Raw genomic sequence first — 23322 nt, forward strand, 5'->3', positions numbered from 1 at the left:
TCTGCCATGTCCTTTATGCAATCCATGGCTTCTCAGCATTTGTGAAGTATGAGTATTCTATTTAAATGCCAAAGCATCACCTTTAGAAATGAATATATTGCTGACTAAGGAAGAAGCATGGCAACATTTAAAAAATATATACAGCAACAATTTAATTAGTATTGTTTATTTTTAAAGAAGTCCCCTAGCAAATGTTACTGTAAATATCAGGCAGATCCCAAATCAACTGAAATCAACAGAAAACCATGAAGACCAATGCTGTGGATATTGACACATCCCAAGTTATGCCACCTCTGCAGAGTACACACAGTTCTTTCTACTTACAATTGGATACCTTGCAGCCAATAACAGATGAAAGATTATTTTCTCTCTAGATTTCCTAATCTCCTTAGCCGAATGCTCTGACAAAAGTATTTATGGATCTACTGTGAGAGTGCTACCATAATTCCATGTATGCACTCAGCCATTAATTTCTATGTCCAGCCACTTTGGGAAAATACCCTTAAAAGGCATGTGGATGTATGCAGGTGCACATCACAAAGAAGGAAAAGGAAACCATTGCTTTGTGATTCCCACACAAAAATTTACATGAGACACTTTCATCATTGAACTGACAGATCAGTTAAAGTATTTACTCTGGCAAATAAAAACATACACTCTCTGTAAGAAATCTAATCAATATATTAAAAAAAGAGTATAACATTTTACATACTTAACTTTGGTTTAGTTAGAAAAACTCTTTTAATAAATACATTTGTGTCTTATCCCTCACATAAAGGTAGTGAAGGAGAGGGCAGCAGAGGAGCACAGCACATGAGTAGCATTCTTATTTTTTATACACTGGTATAATGCATCAGAGGAAACTGTAGGAGTTCGTATTTCAGAAATTATTAGAGAGTACCAAAAAAATAAACCCACAAGTCCCTTGTCCAGAGTCATACATGGACCGGTTTTGGAGAGGACTTACTTACCCCTCACAAATTCCAGTGGGAGCAATGCCAATTTGCTGCCTTTAAGCAGGAGCTCAGTGCTGTACAAGCAGTGTACTCAGCAAGCTCAGAGGACACAAGATGCTTGTTCTCTTCAGGAAAAACTTGTACCCATTTGCTGGTCATACAAAGCCTGATTGTACATGAGCTCCATTTGTACAGGGACTGGTCACCTGCAGCTGAGCTCACACCTGCACAGGGCTCAGCTGCACCCAAGATACCTTAGGGGTTCATACACCCCAAGCTGAAAAACTACTGAAGACAGAAGTATTCACGAGGAATAATTCTGAAGTTAAGTCAGATTCAACTGTATCATTAATTCTGTCCTAGTCTTACTGCTTTGCCTCTGTACCAGCCATTAAAAAGTCAATAACAATCAAGAGTCACGGCCACATAGCAATACACACACTTGGGTTTTCCTTCTAGGAATCAGCACCGGCATTTTAGTGTGAGACAGCTTTAAAAATGCGATTTTTAAGTAGTATTCATTAGTGACAACTCTGATGCTTTAATTGCTGACAGGGCAGCTGTGGAGAGAACATCCCAATTAGTTCTTCAAAATACATGAAGTAAAATCACTCAAAATACTATTTTTACCATTTCTAGCAAAGACTTGCTCCCCCCCACCTTTCACATGCAAAAGCACAAATTGTTCTCTTCCACGTTTTTTAAACATTGTATCTCTCCACCACATTAAATCACATGCTGTAGGAGCTGTTATTACTCCCTGGGGATCAGATTTTTGTGCAGTTACACCAACTAGTGCTTTCCTATGCAAATAGTCCCACTGGGACGCAGCCAAACCTGCAGTAATGTGCAGCTCAGCCTGGGGCTGTAACACAGCTTGTGCTCAGCAGGCTGACCACGGAGAGGGGCTTTATCCTTCTTCACTGTGCTCTTCTACAATTTAGGAGCTAAGGTAGAGGACCATGCCCACTGAACAGCCAGTGGACAGACAGAGAGACCCCCAGAGCACGACTCCGCTCACCCACTATCAATGCTCTTTCAGCACAGGTGAGTGCCACAGTAAGGAGCTGGTTTTGCCCCAGTGACTGTAAGAGAACCCAGAAACCTATGTAAGTTGTATGTATTTCACTTTACAGCTGGAATTAGGTGAGATGAATTCTACCCTAAACCAGCAACAAACAAAAATCATTACAGCAACAATGCTGTTACTGTTAGTGCTGGTAGAATACCAAGATTTCTCCTAAATATCCTTATGTTCTCCACCCACCCATAGCAGAACATGTCTTGTGTAAAATATCCTCTGTGTTGTCACACCACATCAAGTGAGGGAGTTCAGCTGGGGGGGTTATGTTTACTATGTGTGATTCAAACAGACACAGCTCGGATTTCTACAGAAAACACAGATTTCTTCTGGCTTTTCCCAGAAACCCCTGAAACAACTGCTTAAGCAAAACGACACATTGCAAAAGCCCAGGATTCACATTGAGATTGCCTACCCTGTGAAACCACAACACAGTGCCTAACAGAGAGTGAAGCTACATCAGGATTTTTTATTATTATTTCTCCATAACCCATAACAACAAGTGAAAGCACCCTTTAAAATTGCCTTAAACCACAAATGCTGCATGAAGCTGGCATGCTAGACACAGCTTGTAAATGTGATTTAATTGTGAATGGTAGAGTGAATAATCAGAGCTCAACAGCAAGCCTGATTACACATGAACACTACCCAGACTGCTCAGCATGGCTTCCCCTTCCCCATGCTCCTTCTGGCACAGGACAACCTACAGAGACAGACACCGCAGTGCCGCCTATAATCTTTATTTTTATACAGCTGCTCATCCCTGGTGTGTACCAAAGCAGCTTCCAGGTAAGGGTTAAAACCTCTAATCCCTCTACAACACAACCACTGGTGTTATCCAAACCCCACAGGACTGAGGATGACCTGTCTAAAACAAGAAGTTGAAGGTAGCACATTGGACATAACTGAGCACCAACGAGTCTTTTGTGACACTACACTCCCGAAGTGGAGAAGGTGACAAAAAACAAGAAATATATCAAAGAATATCTGATACTTCCATAAAATGCTGCATCCTGAAATTCCTCTATGGCTATGAGGTTTTCAAAGGTCCCTAGAGAGGTCAAAATAAAACGTTTCCTCACGATTTAGAGGAAGATTTGCTACTAAAAAAGCATTCTGGAAATACATGCTATGTTCCACTGAAGAAAAGGTCTGCTCTGCAGGAGCAGTGTCTGAGGGGCTGCGCTTACTTGGACTTGGCAACAACCAGAAGGTCTGTGAAGAGGAAAAGGTGTCGCTCCTGGGTTTGCAGGCTCGTCTTCAGCTGCACGTGGCCGTCCAGGATGAACGTGCGGTTGTGGCATATGAAAGACTGCACAAGGGGCCATGCCTCTGGGCTGATGGGGGACAGGCAGCCTTCCCTGCAAAAGGACATAAAATAAACTGAATAAAGGAAAGCAGATCAGCTACTTGCCTGTGAATGAGAACCAGGCAGTGACTTCCCATACCTGCTGCCAAAAAGTAATTTATTTGACCACATTTCAGTGAAAGATTAGAGGCACTTACAGGATAATTCAGCAGTTAGATTCTGACACAAAATGTGTTAGGGACAGTCCTCCCTGAACCTTTATAGCCCAGGCTGTAAAAGCTATAGCATTTAACATGAGTAGCATTTAACAAAGGACAACAATATAGACACAGCACTTCCCATTTTTGCTATTTGTATTTGTTTCCCTTTGTACTGAAGTTGAAAATATTTCATCTCCTGTACGCTCTCCAAAAAGAGAGAGGACACATATGCATGATGAACAGATAACTGCACACCCACTTTGATCAGAATAGGACTCATACTCAGGGTTAAAAGCCATTTATAGAAATTATTCAGAAACAAGGACAAATATAAAGTGTTACTGAACCTTGCTAGAGACACACCATGTACTAGATGCAACATAAGAAGGCTGCTCAGCCTTTCTCTCTCCCAGCACACAACCCACAGGCATTGAAATAAGCTCCTGCTGCAGGTTTGGTTGTGTGGCTGGAGCACAGCTCTGCTCATCTGAGGCTGCTGGGTAATCCAAACCCAAGTCTGTGGGGGAAATAGCAGGCTCTCTCCTAGGAGACACTCATCATTTCTAAGGATGTACTGAACAAGTTGCAGCCCAAGGTGGAGATGTGATTCTCTCAAACTCTCCTGATCTAACTGTTTTACATAAAGCAGCTGAATAGTTATTGAAGCAGAAATAGATTTTCTCTAGCATTATGTTTGGCTTACTCATCCAGACAGGATATGGCTAGTTTCTGAGCCTTGCTCTAACAAATGACCATTTATATGGAGCCAAACCAAATGAATGTGAGGGTCTGAGATGAAGACACTCCTTTAGGGCTCCCCAGAAGCTTGTAGCAGGTCAGGCTCTCCCTTGGAAAGCCATAGGCATGGCCTCAAGTTCTCACACAAAGCTGTGAGAACTAAACCTGGGTCTCCTATACCCTAGTGTACCTTAAATAATGAATTTCTGGATTAAATCCAGGAACCATCAGTATCTTTACTCATGATTTTAAAAACCAGCTTTTCAATTATTTGCTTTCCCAAGAGATTCCTCCAAATGAACCATTTCCCTCTAGCAAAATGAGTCAGTTCAATTTTCATTCAAATGTATTTACTTATTTTTTCTTATTAAAAAAAAATTAAGCTAACACTTATCAGACAGGATCAGCTTGGCAAGGGCAAGCTGAAAGGAACAGCTTTGCAATTGCAGTTTATTCCTGATCCCACTGGAATGGATGACAAACACCTAATGACTTTTCTGGGAGAAGAAATGGAGCTTATATGGTGAAAGACACAAAACAAATGGGGGGAATGAAAGAAAACAAGAGTAAGCACAGGAAACCTTCAAAGAAGGTCATAAACTTTGTACATCTCTTAAAGCCTGGATCACTCATGACTCTCCTCTCCTTGATGCTTGTGGCTGGATTATGCAGAAAGTTATTTAGGAAATCCTGCCAGCTGGGAGAGAAAGGATAAGCTCTAAGATTGGCCTACATTAGCAGGACACACTTTCGCTGATGTGTAAGGAGCTGGCGAGGATCTCTACCTGCTGGAAGGGCCCCTGGATTTGGCCTTGGATTCCTCTTTCTGGCTGGGCATCTTCAGTTTTTAAAAGAATTCCTCAACTTATTTTGTCTTAAACTCTGTCTTAATCTTGTCTTTCATTACCTACCCCTTCAGGTCTGAGAGAAAGAAGAGGAATGACTTACAGAAGGAATAATGCAAACCTAAGTTATTTGATCATTCCTATGCAGAAGGGGCGTCCAGGAGTATGGAGGTTAAAGCAGAGTGAGGAACTTCGGTCCAGCATAAAAGGGATACACACTGTGTGCCCAGCAACAGGAGCCAGGGGAACAACAAGCATCTCTCCTACCCTGCCACTCCCATGGGACTAGAAATTGCCACCTCACCAGTTCATCAATGAGTGTCAGGTAACTGGGACCCCATTTCATTAACTCCCTAGCAGCACCTGGCACAGAAACTTAAGCAGAATTCAGGAATGCTGACGAGTCCACCTGCGTGAAAGCCATGGATGGCCTTTACCTCAAAGATGAAATCAGGGATATGCTCACCTGCACTTGAACCCAGTAACAACAGTTGTGAGGAAAACCCTTTTCATGTTACACTGCTGTAAGCATTCTTACAATCATAAGGTCCGGCTTTTATGTCTCCATATAAGCAATTCTGTTGGACTATTCCTATTTGTACACTTCCCACATCATGATTCATAAGCCCAGGACCCTCTCAAATTAAACTAAGCAAAATCTTTGCCATGTTGGTATATAAATGAAGGTGTAGGTTTAGTAATACCAGCAGGGTCAAGCAAATTGAACTGTCTTTTCAGCCAGTGCCTTTCAAACACATCTGTCAGCTGAACTCTAATAAGAACTCTTACATACACTAATATGAGATCTTACCTGATAATCCTTATTAAAAAAAAAAAAAGAAAAAAGAAAAAAGAAAAAAGAAAAAAGAAAAAAGTGCCAGTACTTTCTTCAAAGTGAAAATAAATCAAAGCCATTAATTTAGCCAGAATCTTCTAATACCCCAGAAACAAGGAACATGGAGGAAATTCATGTCAGCAGTGACAAAAATGTCTTTTGGAAAGCAGGCTTTTGATCCTCTCAATTAATGTTCCTTTGTTACATGACATGAATGAAACCCAAGTGTTGTTACATTGAAGAAAATGCAGATCAGCAATATCCTCAGGCACAGGGATTTATATGACAGATGTATTTTTGCAGTTCAGTTTTTAATGGCTCAATGATTTTTCTGGCCATTAGATGGGTCTAATTTTGAAAAAGGGCTAAGTATGTAAATACTGATTCTTTGAAAATTCCCTTCAATAAAATTAGGCAGAACTCTGGTCAACATGATTTCTGATATAAATAAAAAAATGAAAGTCAGTGATGTAGGGCTCTCTCTGCCTTTCCTGTGTTTCCCTAAAAATCACTTTATGATTAGCACATGTAAAAATCCCACACAGTAACATCTTTCCAGTTTGGCAGAAAAAAAAAGCTGTCATCCAGGTTTATTTAGAAGGAACTGTGAACTGACTCCAGAAAGATGGGGTTAGATGAGGATCCTGTAGAGCCAGCAATCAGTCATGTTCCATTTTGTGAGGAAGCAAGGCTGACACTGACGGTTCGATGACATTGCCATTTTAAAACTCTAGTCTTAAATGAATATTTTTTTCTGAAAGTACTATTTTGGGGGTCTGAAATTTCCATGTGGGATTTTAACTAAGGAGAAAATTTTGTAATTTGAGGGTATCTACAGAAGTATTCTTCAGCTCTTCAGGAAAAGACAAAAATCACTCTGCTGGATGAAATTAGTAGAAAGATAATTGAAGATTTCTCTTTGGGTGTTTCCAGAACATAAATTTTTATACCTCTTATTTTTCAAATTAATCAAAATAGCTGTTATGTGCCTATTCAAAAGACACTATGATTTTAAAGACCACTTCAATTTTGCAGGTGAAACATATGTGGGTGAAATCTACAGCAGTCAGCCAAATACTAAAAAACACATCTTGGCTGCATTGGTGTGAAAGCTAACATCAGTGCTCACTTCATTGATCCTTTATTTACCTGAAACCACAGAAACACAAAAAATACTTCTCCCCCCTGAAGAGCTTCCTTGGGGTTTCCAATAAAGCTGATACCTCAATGGCATTACCCACAAAATGTTTATTCTTGGTGTTAATGGAGATGTCAGCTTTATTCTCTGCTTACAGTGAAAACAATGAAAGAAAATATACTTTTTGAAGGAGAGCTCAACAATCCATGCTAAGTGGTTACTAAATCCATGATCCAAATGTCATTTATTCCAATAGGAAGCTTTCCCCTGATTTCCGTTGATGATGACTTCAGCCTATCATCGGTTTAGATTAAGCTCTAAGGTGCCTTAGGGGAACAACCTGTTCCAAGGTAGCTAAGCTGGAACGAGCTTCTGCAGGTACCTCAGCTATATGACATCCCTCTCACAGACTGCTCATGCTCCACCCTAAACCTCACTCCATTGTTTTGGTTGTTGTTCTCTGCCAGAACCTTTCTCCACTGATGATCTCTCTGCAGCCACAAAAGTTGACTTCCTCTTATGATGCAGCACCAGTGCACAGCCGATACCTACTGAAATAAAATGCCATTTCTCTTTTTAACCTCTGAAGTCCTTCTCAAGATGTAGGTGAGAAATTCACCTTTTCATCAGCAGAGCAGTGAAATGATAGCTCTTCAAAAGGCTGAAACCTGAACCAGCCCAGCCACTTGTGAGGCTGCACTTGGTCTGTCAAACACATACGTAATACCTATTCAAATTCCTCTTACAGTGAACAACACAGCCTACACTCATTTCACAAATATGTACTGTAGGTATAAATCCTGCATGCCTCCACTGGTGCCGAAGCTCAAGTAAGGACCAGAGGCTCTACTGGGTTTTCATACAATCAATCATAGAAACATAGAATATCCTGAGATGGAAGGGACCCATTCAAGAGAATCATTCAATCACAGAGTCACAGAATAGCCTGGGTTGGAAGGGGCCTTTAAAGGTCATCTAGTCCAACACCCCTGCAAAGAGCCAGGACACCTTCCTCTACATCAGGTTGCTGAGAGCCCTGACCAACCTGACCGACCTTGAATCTTGCCAGGCAAACACCCCTCAAGGAGACCTATCTTACAGGCCATCTTTAGGTATTGGAAGACTGCTCTAAGGTCTCCACAGATCTCTTCTCCAGGCTGAGAACAGCTCCAATTCTGTCAGCCTTTCCTCTTAAGAGAGGTGTTCCATCCTTCTAGTAATCTTCATGGCTTCCCTCTCCAGCTCCAATAGGTTTGTGTTCTTTCTGTGCTGGGGACCCCAGAACTGGACACAGAACTCCAAGTGGGATCTCATCAGAGTGGAGTAGAGGGGTAGAATCCCCTTCCTCGACCTGCTGCTCACACTGCTTTTGCTGCACCCCAGGACAGGCTTGGCCCTCCTGACTGCCAGGGCACTGCTGACTCATACTCAGCTTGTCACTGACCAGGACTCCCAGATCCATTTTCCCTGAGCTGCTTTCCAGCGTCTCATTCCCCAGTCAGTCCGTACATCCATGGTTGCCCCATCCCAGGTGCAGAATTCAGCACTTGCCCTGGTTAAACTTCATGCAGTTGGTGATTGCCCATGCCTCTATTTTGCCTATGTCTCTCTGCAGGGCCTCTCTGCCTTCCAGGGAGTCAACAGTTCCTCCTAGTTTGGTGTCATCAGCAAACTGATGTAAGTGTACCTTCAAGTCCTGTGTCCAAGTCATTTATGAAGATAGTGAAGAGGATCTGCCTACAGGAGCAGAGCTTGCAGCATAAATCTAACCTTGTTTTGGCTACAGGCTAGAGAAGCCACCAAGCAGAGCACCTGCTAACCTTCCTCACAATGTTCAGAGACATCAGGCTTACTTTGTATATCTCAAAGGCCAGTTGTGGATGGCTCTAAAGAATAAGCAATTTATCTTTTAGGAATAATAAAGCAAATGAACTTTCAACTTCAGCGTCTCTCAGTAATGCACTTACTTTACCATCGCTGAATCACAGCTTTGGGCTAGAGCAGCCCACTGAGAGAAGCAGGAGCGACATCCTTTCAAGGCTAGTGAAAACAGCAGCTATCTGCACTGTAAGAAATGTCTGCAGTTCACACATTACAGATTTTTGCCAAACTGGATTATCAGTCAGGGAAAACATGTCATTTGTGACCAGCAGAGATACCCACAAAAGCAAGCAAGATCTAGAAGGTAAGTTCCTCCACTTTCTTAATAGAGTTTATACTGGAAATCAGGTAACAATACTTGCACATTTTTCTGTGCCTCCTACTCCAACCCATAAGCTCCTAAAGAGTCCTGTGAGAAGCAACTTCAATAGGAGCTTAATAGATTGTTTCCCTGTTTTTTTTGCTAAGAAGGCAGGACCTGCTAACTGGAGCTTGGAAACCAAGATGGTTAACTGCTGGAAATCCATTAACACTCAGACATGTTACCCATACTGTGGCTAGAGGGTGTTTTGCATTCAAGGTAATTAACTTAATAAGGCAATGAGAACAATTATTTAACCAAAAGCAAATAGCTCCAATTTGGTGTGCTAGAGCTCACCAAATAAGGTGAGATAAGGTGGAACAAAAAACCCAACCAAATCTGTAACTCAGCAGTGAGTACTGACTCACCGTGCAGCACTCCTTATAGTGCACCAAAGGGCAATGTTAAGGCTTTAGGACTTCAACACACATTGAATTTCATCATAAATGGTAATCTGGATGTAACTTGAAATGTATTCTAGCCAACTTGACAAAATCATCCCAGACTTTGCAAAAATAATCACACAAACCTCATCGTTGGGTTCTGTACACTAAAGGAGAAGAATGAAAAACTAAATGAAAGAAAAGCTTTTCTTGTACACTGAAAACAACTGCCCATGCCCAGGTCTGAACAGAGGACAATGGAGATAGTCCTGTTCATGCTCCTGATTAATTTAGTTCCTATCCTGCTGGCAGCTTATTAAAGCATATGGCTTGAAGAATCACTCCTCAGGCTAGAATGGCCATGAAGAGAAAGGAGGCTACAACTGCACCACACCCATTCACAGATGTACCTCCAAAATCTGTCAGCAAGGGGCTTTGTCTTTGAAAAACAGTTGAGGACCAAGCAAAGCCCTGTGCAAGGTCTTGATCATTCCCTCAAACCAGGTGTAAAAGGAAAAGGGAAGAAATAGGGAGATACAACACAGTACTCCTCAACAACGCTACCTATCTGGAGATATCCTTGTGATGGCTCCTGGCTTGGCACAAACTATCTGTAGATGGAGTAAGGAGCTGAAAACAGGGATGTCAACAGCTATGCCCATTTCCCATGACTTGCTCAGTCCAGCCTGCTCCATCTCCACTGCCTGTTCAGCATCATCCCTGCTGGCGTCAGGGACGAGCATTCACAGCTCCCATTGCCATGAACAAGGTAATACAGACAAGGCTCACCCACACGGAGCAATCTGCAACTCAGAGCCCTACTTAGACAGGCAGATATATATAGCTATAGATATATATAGAGACAGAGATATAAAATCCTCTGCATTTTTAAAGGTGCTAACTGCTCCTTTCTGTCACTGCCTCCAAACCACAACCAGTGCCCTTAGCGAGTCACCCACATGTTCAGGATCTACCCACTTCAAATCTTCAATATGCACTTCATCTACATTTGTACAACACTTTATTGTAATAAATAACAATTATACTTGGAAGGTGAAAGAAAGCACAAAAGGTATGAGCTTGAAGGTAGGAGTGTTTTCCAGGAAGGTGGTAGGTAAGACGTGGGCCAGCACAAAGTCAGTATGCAGTTGTAAACTTACATGGATTATTTATAGAAGGGACTTTATTAAGAAGCATGAAACTCCCTTAATCACATGGGCTGCCAACCCATTTCTGAAAATCTGCTGCCAATTGACCCCTGCTATGCCAAGGGAGCTTCATTCTGAGGATGCTGGGAATGTTTGCATGCTGTTATCTTCGGCAAATCTTAAGCAGTTGAAGCAGCACTTTGTGAAAACAGCGCAGCATTCCAGAAATAGCAAGTCTATTTTCTGCAGCACTCCTTTAAAGTCCCCTAGGCCATCACCGTTGCGGGTACGGTCGTTTTTGTACCACGAAACCAGGGAGATCTGCTTGGTTTTTCAAAGAGCATTAGTTGCTAGGTTTTACAATGCCTGATTCTACTTTCCCAGTGTTCTTTATGGGTTGCAACTTCTTTTTTACAAGCAATGTATTAGAACAAATAGGGGGCAGTCACCCCTGCATTTTCCCTTATGGACTGTGCCTCTGGATCTCACAGGGAGTCCTCTAACCTGGAGCACGTATCGGCCTCAGTTCACAGCCTCAGGCACAGGGCTATCCTCACTCTACCCAGGCAAGCAGCTGGACCTCAGAAAATTACACCCAAGATCAAGCAGTGAGTCCCAACAGGTCACAAAGACTTCAGACCAAAATGTGCTGCAACCCACTCTCCAGCACTGGCAGGGCAAGCACAAGCCTGGACAATGGAAGGAAGATGTTTATTAATTGAGACTCGGAGCAAGTTTTACTCAGCTAAATAAGACAAATTTACATTTTAGGGCAGAAATCAAGGCTAAAACCTATATTTATGAAACTGGATATCACTCCTCTGCTTCTAAAACTCAGTGTTGCACATTTTAATGCAATATATAATGAGGAAAATATTCCAACTTAAATTATAATGGGATTCTAAAAATTGTCTTGTATCATCTCTGCATGATGTCAAAACCTTATGAAACATAATAAAAATTATTATGAAGAATAAGGTGGTTTGCACTAAATGTTTCAGGTGCTGAGGCACATAACAGACTACTTTTCTGTAGTCTGGCAGTAAAATATCACATAGCTGTAGGGTAAAATGCATCATTAAAACAAAATCCTCACACTTTTCAGGATGGAAGCTTGGCAGCTCAACTGTAAACAAAGCTGCACTTAAGTAATTTTTACATAGCCAAAAGGACAATATTCTCTGCAGAGCAAGCATGCACTACAGCGTGGAGACTGGAGACAGGAAACACGCTTGTGGTTTGGTTTGCTTCCAAAGCTTTTTGTTTTATTTTAACAAACAGCTGCAAGGTGTTTCTCTGAAAATTTAACACAAGGGCAAACTTCTCTATTGGTATAAATTAGCACCACACGTTTTGGTCATATTTTGCCCATTTCCACCAGAAAACAATTTAGGGTAAGTTATTTAAATCCTATTGAAAAGCTCTTGCAATGTGGGTGTTCTCCAGTCAGTCAGCAAGTTCAAGGGGTTTTGGTCTAAGGCCCCCTGGGCAAGGGAGACGTCTAGGAGAGGACACATTCTCATGAAGAAATCAATAAAAGCTTTTTGGCCTTTGGAAGAATCAATCCTCTGTTCACCACTGCAGTTCCCACTCACTTTTACTGACTGACATAGCAGCACCACCTTGAGTTACTCTCTCTTTGCAGTTGCACCAGGGAAATGCCATTCCAGGCACTGTCTACCCAAACAGAGATTTCATTGTTCAGATTAAAAAAAAGAAGAAAAGAAAAAAAAAGTCACCAAAAAAAGTGACCTTTGGAGGGAAAAAAAGAAAAGATAATAGAGAAAAAAAGTAGGGAAAAAAGTAGGATGAACTGAGGGGAAAGAAAAGCCCAAATTTTAACACCCTAGCTCTGCAGTTCTGCACCATGGTTGTCTGGGCTTTCTGGAGCTTCTCATGGCCTACAAGAAGCCTGGATGCACAGGCTACCTTTGCTACTACCAACCAAGCTTCTTCCTACACGTTCTGAGGAGGTATACAGAGGAGCACTCCTGGATCCCAGTCCCACTAGGAGATCCAGCATTATTTTAGTTGGCTGAAGGGATAAGGGTTTTGTCCTACCTTAACTTTTTTGAGAAGCAGTAATTGCAATTAGGAGAATTAATCCCACTTAATCACAACTGGAACATTTAAAAGCCTGGCTCAACTCCATTGACTTTGACTTACCTCATGGACAAAACTGACGTTTTATTCAAAAGGGGTTTTCATATATCTTCTTATAAAGTGTATTACAAGAGGTCAGCACAGGTCATATAACAGCCAAGAATTCTGGGTTACTCAAAATAGCTAGGACATTCTACAGATTTGTACAGAAACAGGTAATTTAAAGCTGATGTGCACATCAGGTAGAAAGACTGGTGTGGACATCTTTAGAAATCCCTTCTGGACCATCACGAATGGCTGTCAGTGAACCTACATGTATCTGCTGATCCTAACATCTCCAGCTATATGTCACACAGGCTGTCACACACGGGCAAGAGTAAGGCACTTGTGTGACCATGTCCTTTCAACAGGGAAATGGCATTATCTAGTTGATTATCTGGGTTTACTGCCTGGCAGTCACCCCACTCAATTATCGGGTAATACCAGTGGGGCTGCTCATGGTCTCTCAAAGTTTCCCTGCTCAACAGTCCTTCCTCTGTAGGCTCTGATTTTCCCATTTTTAAAGAAGCAATTCAGATAGGTAGGTTTAGATTAGATCTTAAGGAAGAATTCTATACTGTGATTGTGGTTAGGCACTGGCACAGGTTGCCCAGAGAAGTTGCAGATACCCCATCCCTGGAGGTGTTCAAGGCCAGGTTGGATGGGGCCCTGAGCAACCTGGTCTAGTGGAAGGTGCCCCTGTCTCTACAGCAGGAAGTTAGAACTAGATGATCTTCAAGGTCTCTTCCAACACAAGCCATCCTATGATTCTATGAGCTGTGAGACACAGTGGGGTGAACTCCACAAAGCCCCACCACAGACTTGAAGAGAGGATCTGCTCAGCTCCTGTACTGGCTTCAGTTTGTAAGGTCCACTTCTCTAAGAGGGACAACCAATATGGGTGCCACCATGGAAGACAGGACTGTCACTTCACCTGTCCAGCTCAAACAGGAACAAATCTGGCTTGGCTTTGCTTCCAGGGCTTTGAGTTATGTTTTGATACTTGTACAACAGCACAGGAATTATCCTATTACAGTGAAGAGATTACTTGATATGCCTGCTGCTGCCAGCTATGGCAAGCGTAGTGACCCAGATTCCTTATGAACACACATGGAGCCACATGCACCTGTTTGCTCTCCCACAACTAACTGCCCACGTATTTATTCAAGGAGTTTTGCTACTGATCTGCTACTTGGGCAGGTCAGTCAGAGGTTCCTACTCCACTAGTGATCTGAGCTGGGGAAAAAAGCTGTTAAAGGATCGCCTACATCTCTGTGCCTTATGATGAAAATTACCTGTTCAGTGCTGCCAACAGTTATGCTGTACTGGGATGTGCAAAAGCAAAACTCCAGGTGTTTGGTAAGCTCTCTGGTCAGCAGGACAGTGCCTAAAGAACAGAGGCACTTAGGAGGTCAGGAAGCCTCTGAGATGATGTCTTCCTGTCATGGGTTTAGAGTCGTGCCCTTGAGGCTTATTATTCTTTATTGGATCTATCCCCCAGTACACAAACACTAAAGAATGGGCAACAGAAGATACCTAAATATAGACTGTTTCTCCCACAATGTGATTAAAGCTCCTCACCAGGAGCTTTGTGCACCACGAGGACACAGCTGGACCAGGAGAAGCAATGCCATATCAGCCTGGAGGAGAGTCCAATTGATATTTAACACTGGCCCTTGTCAGAGGTGAGAGCACCAGAGGCTACACATCAGCCTGCACATCATTAGAGCCTTTCTGCTTGTTTACACAAGATAAATGATCACAAAACAGACTGAGTAAGTTGGTCTGTGATTTCCTCAGGTATGCTGTTGCCCAAACTGCTTGGCCAGACTGCCACTTGGCAGAGATTTTATTGTCTAAAATCAACAATACACAATGGCTGGACAACAGCTGTATTCTGCCAGACCTCAAGGCCTAATCCAAAAAGTCCTTTAAATGGGCTGCAGCCAAAAGCACATGTGGACACTGAGACAACTGGACAAGCAGAGCCCTGCACTCATCCTGATGAGCACTGCCCCTCACTGTCTTCATACTGCCACAAGACTTTCTAAAAGGGAATTGGCTTAAGGCACTAGTGTTAAACTATTAGTCATTTATTGAAAAATTAATCCCTTATTTAAACTCCAATCCCTCCAAAACCCTGCTTCCAAGCCTTCCTTCTTCTTACCTCTAGTCCTTTCCTTTAATAAAAAAGCAGCATATCTCCGAAAGCCGCAGCTCATTTCGATCTCCAGATGTACAAACATCTCTAAAAGCCAGTTTGTAGGTCGTAAATGAAGAACCGAGGGGTTTTATCAAAAACAAACATATGCACACATACACTCACACAAAACAAAACAGAAAAAACACAGCAGAGGGGCAGGATTGCCAATGTCTAAGTTAAAAGGCCATCTGAGGCCTCCGAAAGTTCACCTTGTTAACAGCTAATAAAATTTTATCCTCAGCTATTATTATATAAAAGTAACTTTTGTGTTCAAACACATGGTTCAAGGAAGCCATACTCCAGTGCTATAATTAGCTTTAATCAAGGATGAATTAGGTATACTAGGAACTGACAACTTGTAAAATACCATCACAAGTTGTTTTAATTATGTGTAATTCCATTAAAAAGGAAGAGCATTAAATACAAAATAGCAATGAAAAAAAATTTACTATTTTTCTACAAATTCACATATGCTTACCTTACATAAGGAAACATGACATAATGAGAGAAGAAATCCAGGGCAGCTCTCATAGAGAGATTTCTGCCCATTCTGATTAAACATAAAATGTTAAAAACATCAAAACTTTCCATGAAATGAAAAAATCTCAGAAAAAATCCTGATCTAGGAATTAGACCCAGAAGTAAATAGACCTTCATTTGCTTTGGTGACTGAGTCTCCAGAAATAGGATTTTCCCTCCTTTTTGATGACTAGCTGGAGCCAGCCGGGCTGGTACCTGTCCATGCCAACTCTCGCTCTGGTTCTGAGCCCCGCTCTCCCCGCTGGTGGCGAGCAGCTGCTCCCAAGGCAAATTCCCACTGCCCACATGTGGAAGGCACACCTGGAAACCAGCACACACACACACACAGCATGGCCTCTGCCCCTCGCAGCCCTGCAAACCCACAGGCGAGGCGCTGCCAGCCCGTGCCCCCCCAGGGCTGACCCTAAGCCGTACCCCACCAGCAGCGGCACCATCGGCCGGCCAGGCCGTGGCGGCCCTGGCCCAGGGCGCCACTCCTCTGCCTGGCAGGGGTGGCCTCTGCCAGGGAGGTGCCATGCACAGACCACGCTCCAGCAAACCATGGTGCCTGGGGGCTGTGCAAGAGCAACACCCACCTCCTCATGGGCAGGCAGGGGAGCGGGCAGGAGAGCCTCTGCATCAGGGCCTCGACCCGAGCCAGCGGGTAACAACGGCCGTGGCGCGCGGCCCGGCGGCTGTGCTCCCTCGCCATCGCCTCGCCAGCCGAACGCACCGCACTGAGGTTATGCTGTGAAGCAAAATTATTCACTAGCACGGGCATGACTGAGCAACGAGGAAAATCATCGCAGCTGCAATACCCATCTAACAAGCTGGTTACTTGTAGTGGACTTTTATCCCCTTCCTCCCTGCCATCGGTTTTGCCAGAAACGCCAGCTACCCATCTTCCCCGTGAAAAAGAGACCGTTAAGGCCTTCTGGCAATTTACATTTATTAAAAGTCCCTATTTTTGTCTTCTTCTAGTCACATAGCTTGGATCAGCCACATATCTTCTGACAGAAACCCTGAAAACACAATGTCCAAGACTCTGGGAACAGTCTGTATTTGACTCGCGCCAAGTGGAATGTATTACTAGATTACACATATGATCTTCGTTATCTGGGATATTTAGCCTTTGGCACAGGACCTCTAGAAGATGACATGCCAGAATCACTGTGCAATGGAAGAAGGAAAAATAGCCTCTCTGTGAATGGCATAACATTACTTCCATGCAAAAAAAGGGGAGAAAACACCTTGGAAACTTGTGAAATCTTCGGTTTTTACCTTCCGCTTCTTCAATCCACAATCCACTTCTTCAATACAAGCCACACAACAAAATTGGGTAGGGGTAACATTTTAGGAGCTTCCTTTTCAGGTTCTTTCGGGATTTATTAATAAAACTTGCTAAAAAATATCCTTTGGGATTTTTTTTTAAAACAGCCTGTGCTTCCAGCTTGCACCAAAATAACATCATAAACACTCTTCATACTGTAAAAATAAGTTGTTACATTTTCAGTATTTTAACACCTTTAATGTGCAGACACACAGATCTATAAATAGTCTTCCAGACTCAGAAATTGTGAGATTATATTCCTTGGTTTCAGCATGTAAAAATATCACTTTCAAAGATCCGTTGAGGTGTGCAATAGAAAAGGGGAAGCTGCTGGCCACTGCAGCACAGAGTTTGGCTGTCCCTGTGCAATATTAGAGATGCAAGCAGGAGACCACCAATGCAGAGCTAAAACTTGGGTTTTGTCACATGTGAAAATTGTTTTGCGGGACAGCAGAACAAAAGCTGAAAATCTGGCTTGAAACAAGTTTTTATTATTCTGTATCAATTACTTGAGATGACAATACCTGATGCTTTAAATCTAGGCCTCAGACATTTCAAGCATGTAATTTGTATTGCACTGAACTGTATCACTAAGTTGTGCAGGTTTCACTAAAAGACACCAAGAAAAAGTAAGAGGAAAATTACAGTTGTGGAACAAATCCAGGAACAAATATAACTAACCCAAATCCTTTGCTGATTTCATACACATTAATGGAGTTAACAATTGAATATATTTATGAGCCAAGAAAAATACCAAAAGCTTACTTCTCCAGTGTATTTCTACAATAACCTTGCTCAAAGTGCTTCCGAAGAGTACATCTGATGACATGGAACAGTCTTTACCCAGCTATTCATCACAATTTTGTGATGAAAAAGAAGATGTACAGAAAAAAAAAGGAAGAGAAAAAAACAGGTGGCAATGGCAGTCTACGTATTTTCATCTCTTGGCCCAAATTCCACTATAATATCTATACTTTTTACTATGTTTCTCTTCTGCCTGCAGGTACAAGTCAAGTGAAGCATGGATTACAGTGCAGTTTCCCTTCTATGCACCACCATGCTATACAGCCATCCCAGAATTCTTTTATAGGCCAAATGTCATGTAACTCCTTCTATATGATTGACGAAGCAAGGTAAGATTTCTAAAAAAAGCTGAATGTTTATTAAACCAAATGATATAGCCAGAGAAAAAGACTACAAACTTTTAAGCACACAAGGCTTGCTTCTTTTTCAGGACTGGCACAAGCAAGGATCTGGTTTTCCCAGCTAGATCATCTTGTCTTGCTCACATCCGTGTGTCATCACAGCTAACACCACCATCAAAAACCTTAGTCCTCTGAAAGCTAAATAGCCATCTCCAGATGTCACCATGGTTTCTTTGACTAAATAGCATTAATAAACTTTAAAATGCCCCAGAGTAAGTCTGTCCAAAGTGCCACTACGTTTTATGAAAGTGCCCTGTATATTAACCAGGGACACCTGACATATAAAGTGGTATAAAAATACAAACTGACTTGGCTTCTAAGTATTTCCTGCCCTTTTAAACTTTGCACTTGTTCATTAATTTCAACAAATATTGAGGTGAGCCAGCTGTTGAGGTGAGAGTATTCAAATAAATCCGTCACAGATGTTTGTTAACTTCAGATAGGAGCTTTATTATCTACAAGTCATTAATCAACCATTAACAAGTAAGTGTTATGGAGTTCCAGTATTAAGGTTCACTGCCAGAGAAGAATAATAGATTTTGCAGGCTGGCTGTATCCATAAGAATCAAGAGCAGAGACAGGTCTGAAGTAAAACGTTTGGAGGAGATTAGAAAACATAAGAAGTCATTTTGTTGCTCTTCAGCTCTCCTTCAGAGAAAGCACTTCACCAGAGTTAAGCATTTACACAACAAACCAAGTGGAAAGATCAAACTCATCCACCAGTTTGGTGATGAAGAGGAATGTGCTTTGCACAGCCAAACAAGGAAGTCAGGCACAGGTGAGAATTGCTGCTCCTGTGAACAATAATAAACACCATCCAAAGCGTCACCCCCTAAACTGGAAGACTCTGAAGCTACAAAATCACCTGCTCTGACTTCAGCACCCTCAGACTTCATCCAATACCTCTCACGAAGGCCACAGACTTCAGCTCAAAACAACAGAAGCAGCTAAATTTTGCATGCCACAGGCAGAGGACAGACATGACTGAGGCAGCATCCATGAGTTGTGAAAACAACATCATTTGTTGCATAGGATAAGCATTGCTTACTGCAGAAGAAGGAAACGCATTCCCCTCTTCGGTCCTCTCTACCACACAGTTTCTGCCAACTGGCCTTACAAAAGAATCTTTTCACACACTAGATTTGGAAATCATTCTGATCTGGGCTATACAAGCAAGACACTTAAGAAAGCATGAAATTCTTAGGTGAAAATGTAGTATGTATTACGCTCAGTGTCTCTCCAGCTATTTCTGATTTCTGATACTTACGGAGCAGGCAATAAAGTAAATTGAAAAAGCAGAACTGAAGAAAAATATTCATGTCTAAAAACCAGCAGGTAGATGAATTTTGACTTTCCTAATTTGCAACTTTGATTTTTTCACAGAATACTTTCACAAGTTTCTGAAATACTGTGGAATTCTGCATGATGTCAAACCAGGTATTAACTGCTTTAAAGACAAAAAACTTTCCAAAGCCCACCTACTGATTACCCAACACACCACAGAGTAGGAAAAAATCCTTACAAAGGCATACTTTTATTTCCCTTAATAACATTTCTTCATAAAGAGCAATACACAGCTGGAAGCATTAACAGCCTACCAGATGGTTTACTTCTTGATAAACACATTTTGTAAGTTTAAAGTCTAATGAACTGTAGTGCAGGGAGAAAAAAGTTATGTATGCAGAGCAGTTCAAATGGCAGGTCAAGGCTGGGGCTGGACAGGGAACTAGTTCCATAGAAACTTCCATTTCTATGGCAGCTTTACACTGCAGGAAGGAGAGGGATGGAGGGAGGATGGCTCACCCTGGCAGAAGACAAGGACAAAAAAGGCTGAACGCTTAACACCCACATATTCAACTCCACAAGTGCTAATACTGGACAGGGGAAGGCTGTGATCACGAGATCCTGGCCCACATTGTCCCAAATCAGCAGGTGCTTTCAAAGCCCTGGAGAGCCTTTACCATGCAGCAGGCAATGATGGAAGAATCTCAGCTTAAATTAAATCGCGCAGTTCTACAATGAACAATCCGCAGTTACGCCTGACACTGTGGAAGTGTCCAAGGCAACAAGCATTCATCTTCTGCCCATGCTGTCTCTGCAGCAGGCAATCACAGCCAGTCACAAACTGCTCACAGCTGAGCAGCCCAAATGTCGCATGCCCGGTTACAAATTGCAGAGCAGCCCTGCCCACCCAGTCAGGTATAAACAGCCCAGTGTGGGAGCAAGGGGGAAACTCCGTCTAGGAGCTCAGCCCTGTGCCTGGGCTGGATCTGTCACATCTTTCAGCAGGCTTTATAGCTGTGCAGCTACCGAGGAGCCTGAATGGTGTTCAACAACCTGGTGTGGACAATAGTTCAAAAGCATTTCAAGTTTTGGGCTGAGAAACTGCCAAACATTACAGCCAGCAAAACTCACTGACTCACCTTGAGGCCGATCTAGATCTGCTGAGTGCTTTGACAAAGATCAAAGATGGTGCAGACTGGCGTCTTTGGGCCAAACTCTTCATTTTCTGATTGGAAAGAGAAACAAAACGAAATCACAGGTGAGATTCAGAACAGTAACTGCATGCATACAGACTGGTCACAGCCAGACTCTGATTTCAGACAATGGGAAAAAGGCTAAGTTACTGCCTTCAGCAACCCTGGAGGGAGAAAATATCACAGGGCAAGAAAAGCAGATGCATTACCAGAAAGCCACTGCAAAGAAAAGCTGAAAATTAGTGTCTATACACAGATACTTGAGGTAACCTGCACACATGAAATAAACACCTAGAGCTGGTCCTCAACCACTTTTTTGTCCTTTAGTAATTTATTGTACTTTAAATTTATCAAATATCCAGGCAGTGGTTTAAATTTCAAATGCTTCACACATTTCTGTGTCAGATCTGACACCTACCATAAATTAACGTTTGGATTCTACCCATCTGACCTTACATGCTACATTAGGCTACCCTTTTTAACAAATCTTTAAAGATGAGAGCATTTTCCTTCCCTACTAATCTATCTGGAGCATTGTATTTTATCCCTCAGTAGTCAACAATGACATTTTTTCCATTCCTGATAATGTAGGAGAGAAACAAAATAGAGAGAGGCAGGATAGTTGTTAGCACAGAACTAGGAAGAGAATGAGAAAAAGGAGACACTCAAAGACAGAGAACACCACAGGGAAAAAAAAAAAGAAAAAGCACAAGGAAGAGATTAAAATGTCAGTAGCTAACAAGGGAGCATAGATTTCCAGTCAGTGAAGTTGAACACTACAATAAAAACACTGAGTAAATAAATACCACCATTTTCCCCAGAGGTAGAAATTTTCAAAAGCACCCACAGGAGACAAAAACACACATTTCCCTGAACACAAATGTATTCACCAGGATGCATTCAGTCTTCCTCCTGCAGCCAGAAGCAGGACTGAGTAGTCCTGGCCCAAACCCTGTAGGGCTGCCTTGAACCGGTTGTGCAGCCTGCTGCCAAGGTGCATGACCTCTCCTCTCACTGACCCTCCACCAGAAGGGTGACTGTTACCTTTTTTAGCTCAAAAACTTTTCAGAATAAAGTGGTGAACAAAAGAACCACGGTCAAACTCTTCCTGAGACCCTGACAGGAGAATACGCAAGGATGCAGAGGTACCTTACACTGCCCTGGCCACCACTGAGAGCCCACAAACAGGTGAACCTTTGACAGTCCTGAAGTCTCTGTTGTCAGCTAATCACAAAGAATTACTCTCTTCCTTTGTACCAAAAATAACCACTGACTACCAGGACAAATACGCCAGGACAGTCAGAACAACTGATTCTTCTGCCAATGTCTGTGCTGGATGTGACATACATTTTGTTTGGGCAGGTGCACAGTGTGCTCCTCTCAGAGAAACTGAACTCTAGGTATTTTATTCACTTGTGACAAGTGCGCTGCCTTTACTCACTGCAGTCCATCTGTTATTGTGTCATTTTTTTGGTTCTCTCTTTATTGATGTAGAGCACGCTTGTTTATTTTGTCACTCAGTTACAGCTATTGTGCAGCAATTGTTATAAACTCAACTGCATAACTTCAATTCACCTTTAAGAATTATCCCCTCCTTCCTATTTTATCAAAAAATAACCTTCTCAAGACTGATAAATTAAGTCTAGAAACATTTAGCTGTCTCCAATTACACTATAACTGCATAATAAAAGATTACTAATAAAAGAGATGCCCATTTTTAAGTTTTTTAAATAAATAAGATTAATTGTTTTAGTGAATTAAATCTCTTTGTCTTACTGCTAGCAAATCGGAAAAGCTGTTTGAGGTTTTAAAAGTAGCATACCCACAAATACAAAAATAAAAAGAGATCTGTGTAGCAATGCAGTGTAACATGCTACAGAAGACCAGACACATATGTCACACAACAGGCAGATTTTAGGAGTTTATATAAAGCATCAACTCCCAGTGGTAAATTTACTGCAATTTACTCATTACTGGGCAGATGGGTTTTGTGGGGGTAAAAACTGAAGCATCTCAGCTCCTGCAAATGCAGTGGAAGTTTGATTACATTTTCAAAGAGATCTTCAGGTCTAAAATGAAAGCCACTGGAAAAAAACCTGCAGTATATTAAAATCCATGGCAATTACAGCTTTTTTTTTTCATGCTTGGGTTAGCAGTGCTGAATAGCACCTGTGCCGAGACTCTAGTCTTGACTCAAATGTCTGAAGGCCAAAGTTAAGTCTAGACTACAGCAAGTTTAGTAAGAGCTCAAATAACTGGCAGAGATAATCCTGGTTTGAGGGGAACTCAGCAGAACTGGGATCCAGCCTCTCTGAACTGATCCAGCCTCTCTGAACTGATCCAGCCTCTCTGAATTGATCCAGCCTCTCTGAATTGATCCAGCCTCTCTGAACCTGCTGACAGCAAGACCCACTCAAGTGGGCCACGGTGAGCCACCTCCAGTGCAGGTCTGTGTTACTTCCAAGGATGAGATTCCACAGCCTCTCTGGCAAACTCTCAGCACAGCTACTAAGCAAATGTTAACAGAAAAAAAAACAGTCTCAAGCATAAAAGGATCACTGATGAGAAAAG

General features: G+C 42.2%; 1 protein-coding gene across 1 annotated transcript in view; it reads right to left on the minus strand.

Annotated features, from left to right (window-relative positions):
* Nucleotides 1-23322, minus strand: part of ARHGAP20 (Rho GTPase activating protein 20) — a 58070-nt gene that overhangs the window by 27203 nt on the left and 7545 nt on the right. The window contains exons 2-3 of the mRNA XM_063394614.1: nucleotides 20698-20783; nucleotides 3228-3398 (exon numbers count right to left, since the gene is read on the minus strand). Coding sequence (XP_063250684.1) covers nucleotides 3228-3398; nucleotides 20698-20783 — 257 coding nt within the window. The remainder of the gene's footprint in view (nucleotides 1-3227; nucleotides 3399-20697; nucleotides 20784-23322) is intronic.

The sequence above is a fragment of the Prinia subflava genome, chromosome 3, assembly GCF_021018805.1.
Source record: "Prinia subflava isolate CZ2003 ecotype Zambia chromosome 3, Cam_Psub_1.2, whole genome shotgun sequence".
Lineage (NCBI taxonomy): Eukaryota > Metazoa > Chordata > Aves > Passeriformes > Cisticolidae > Prinia > Prinia subflava.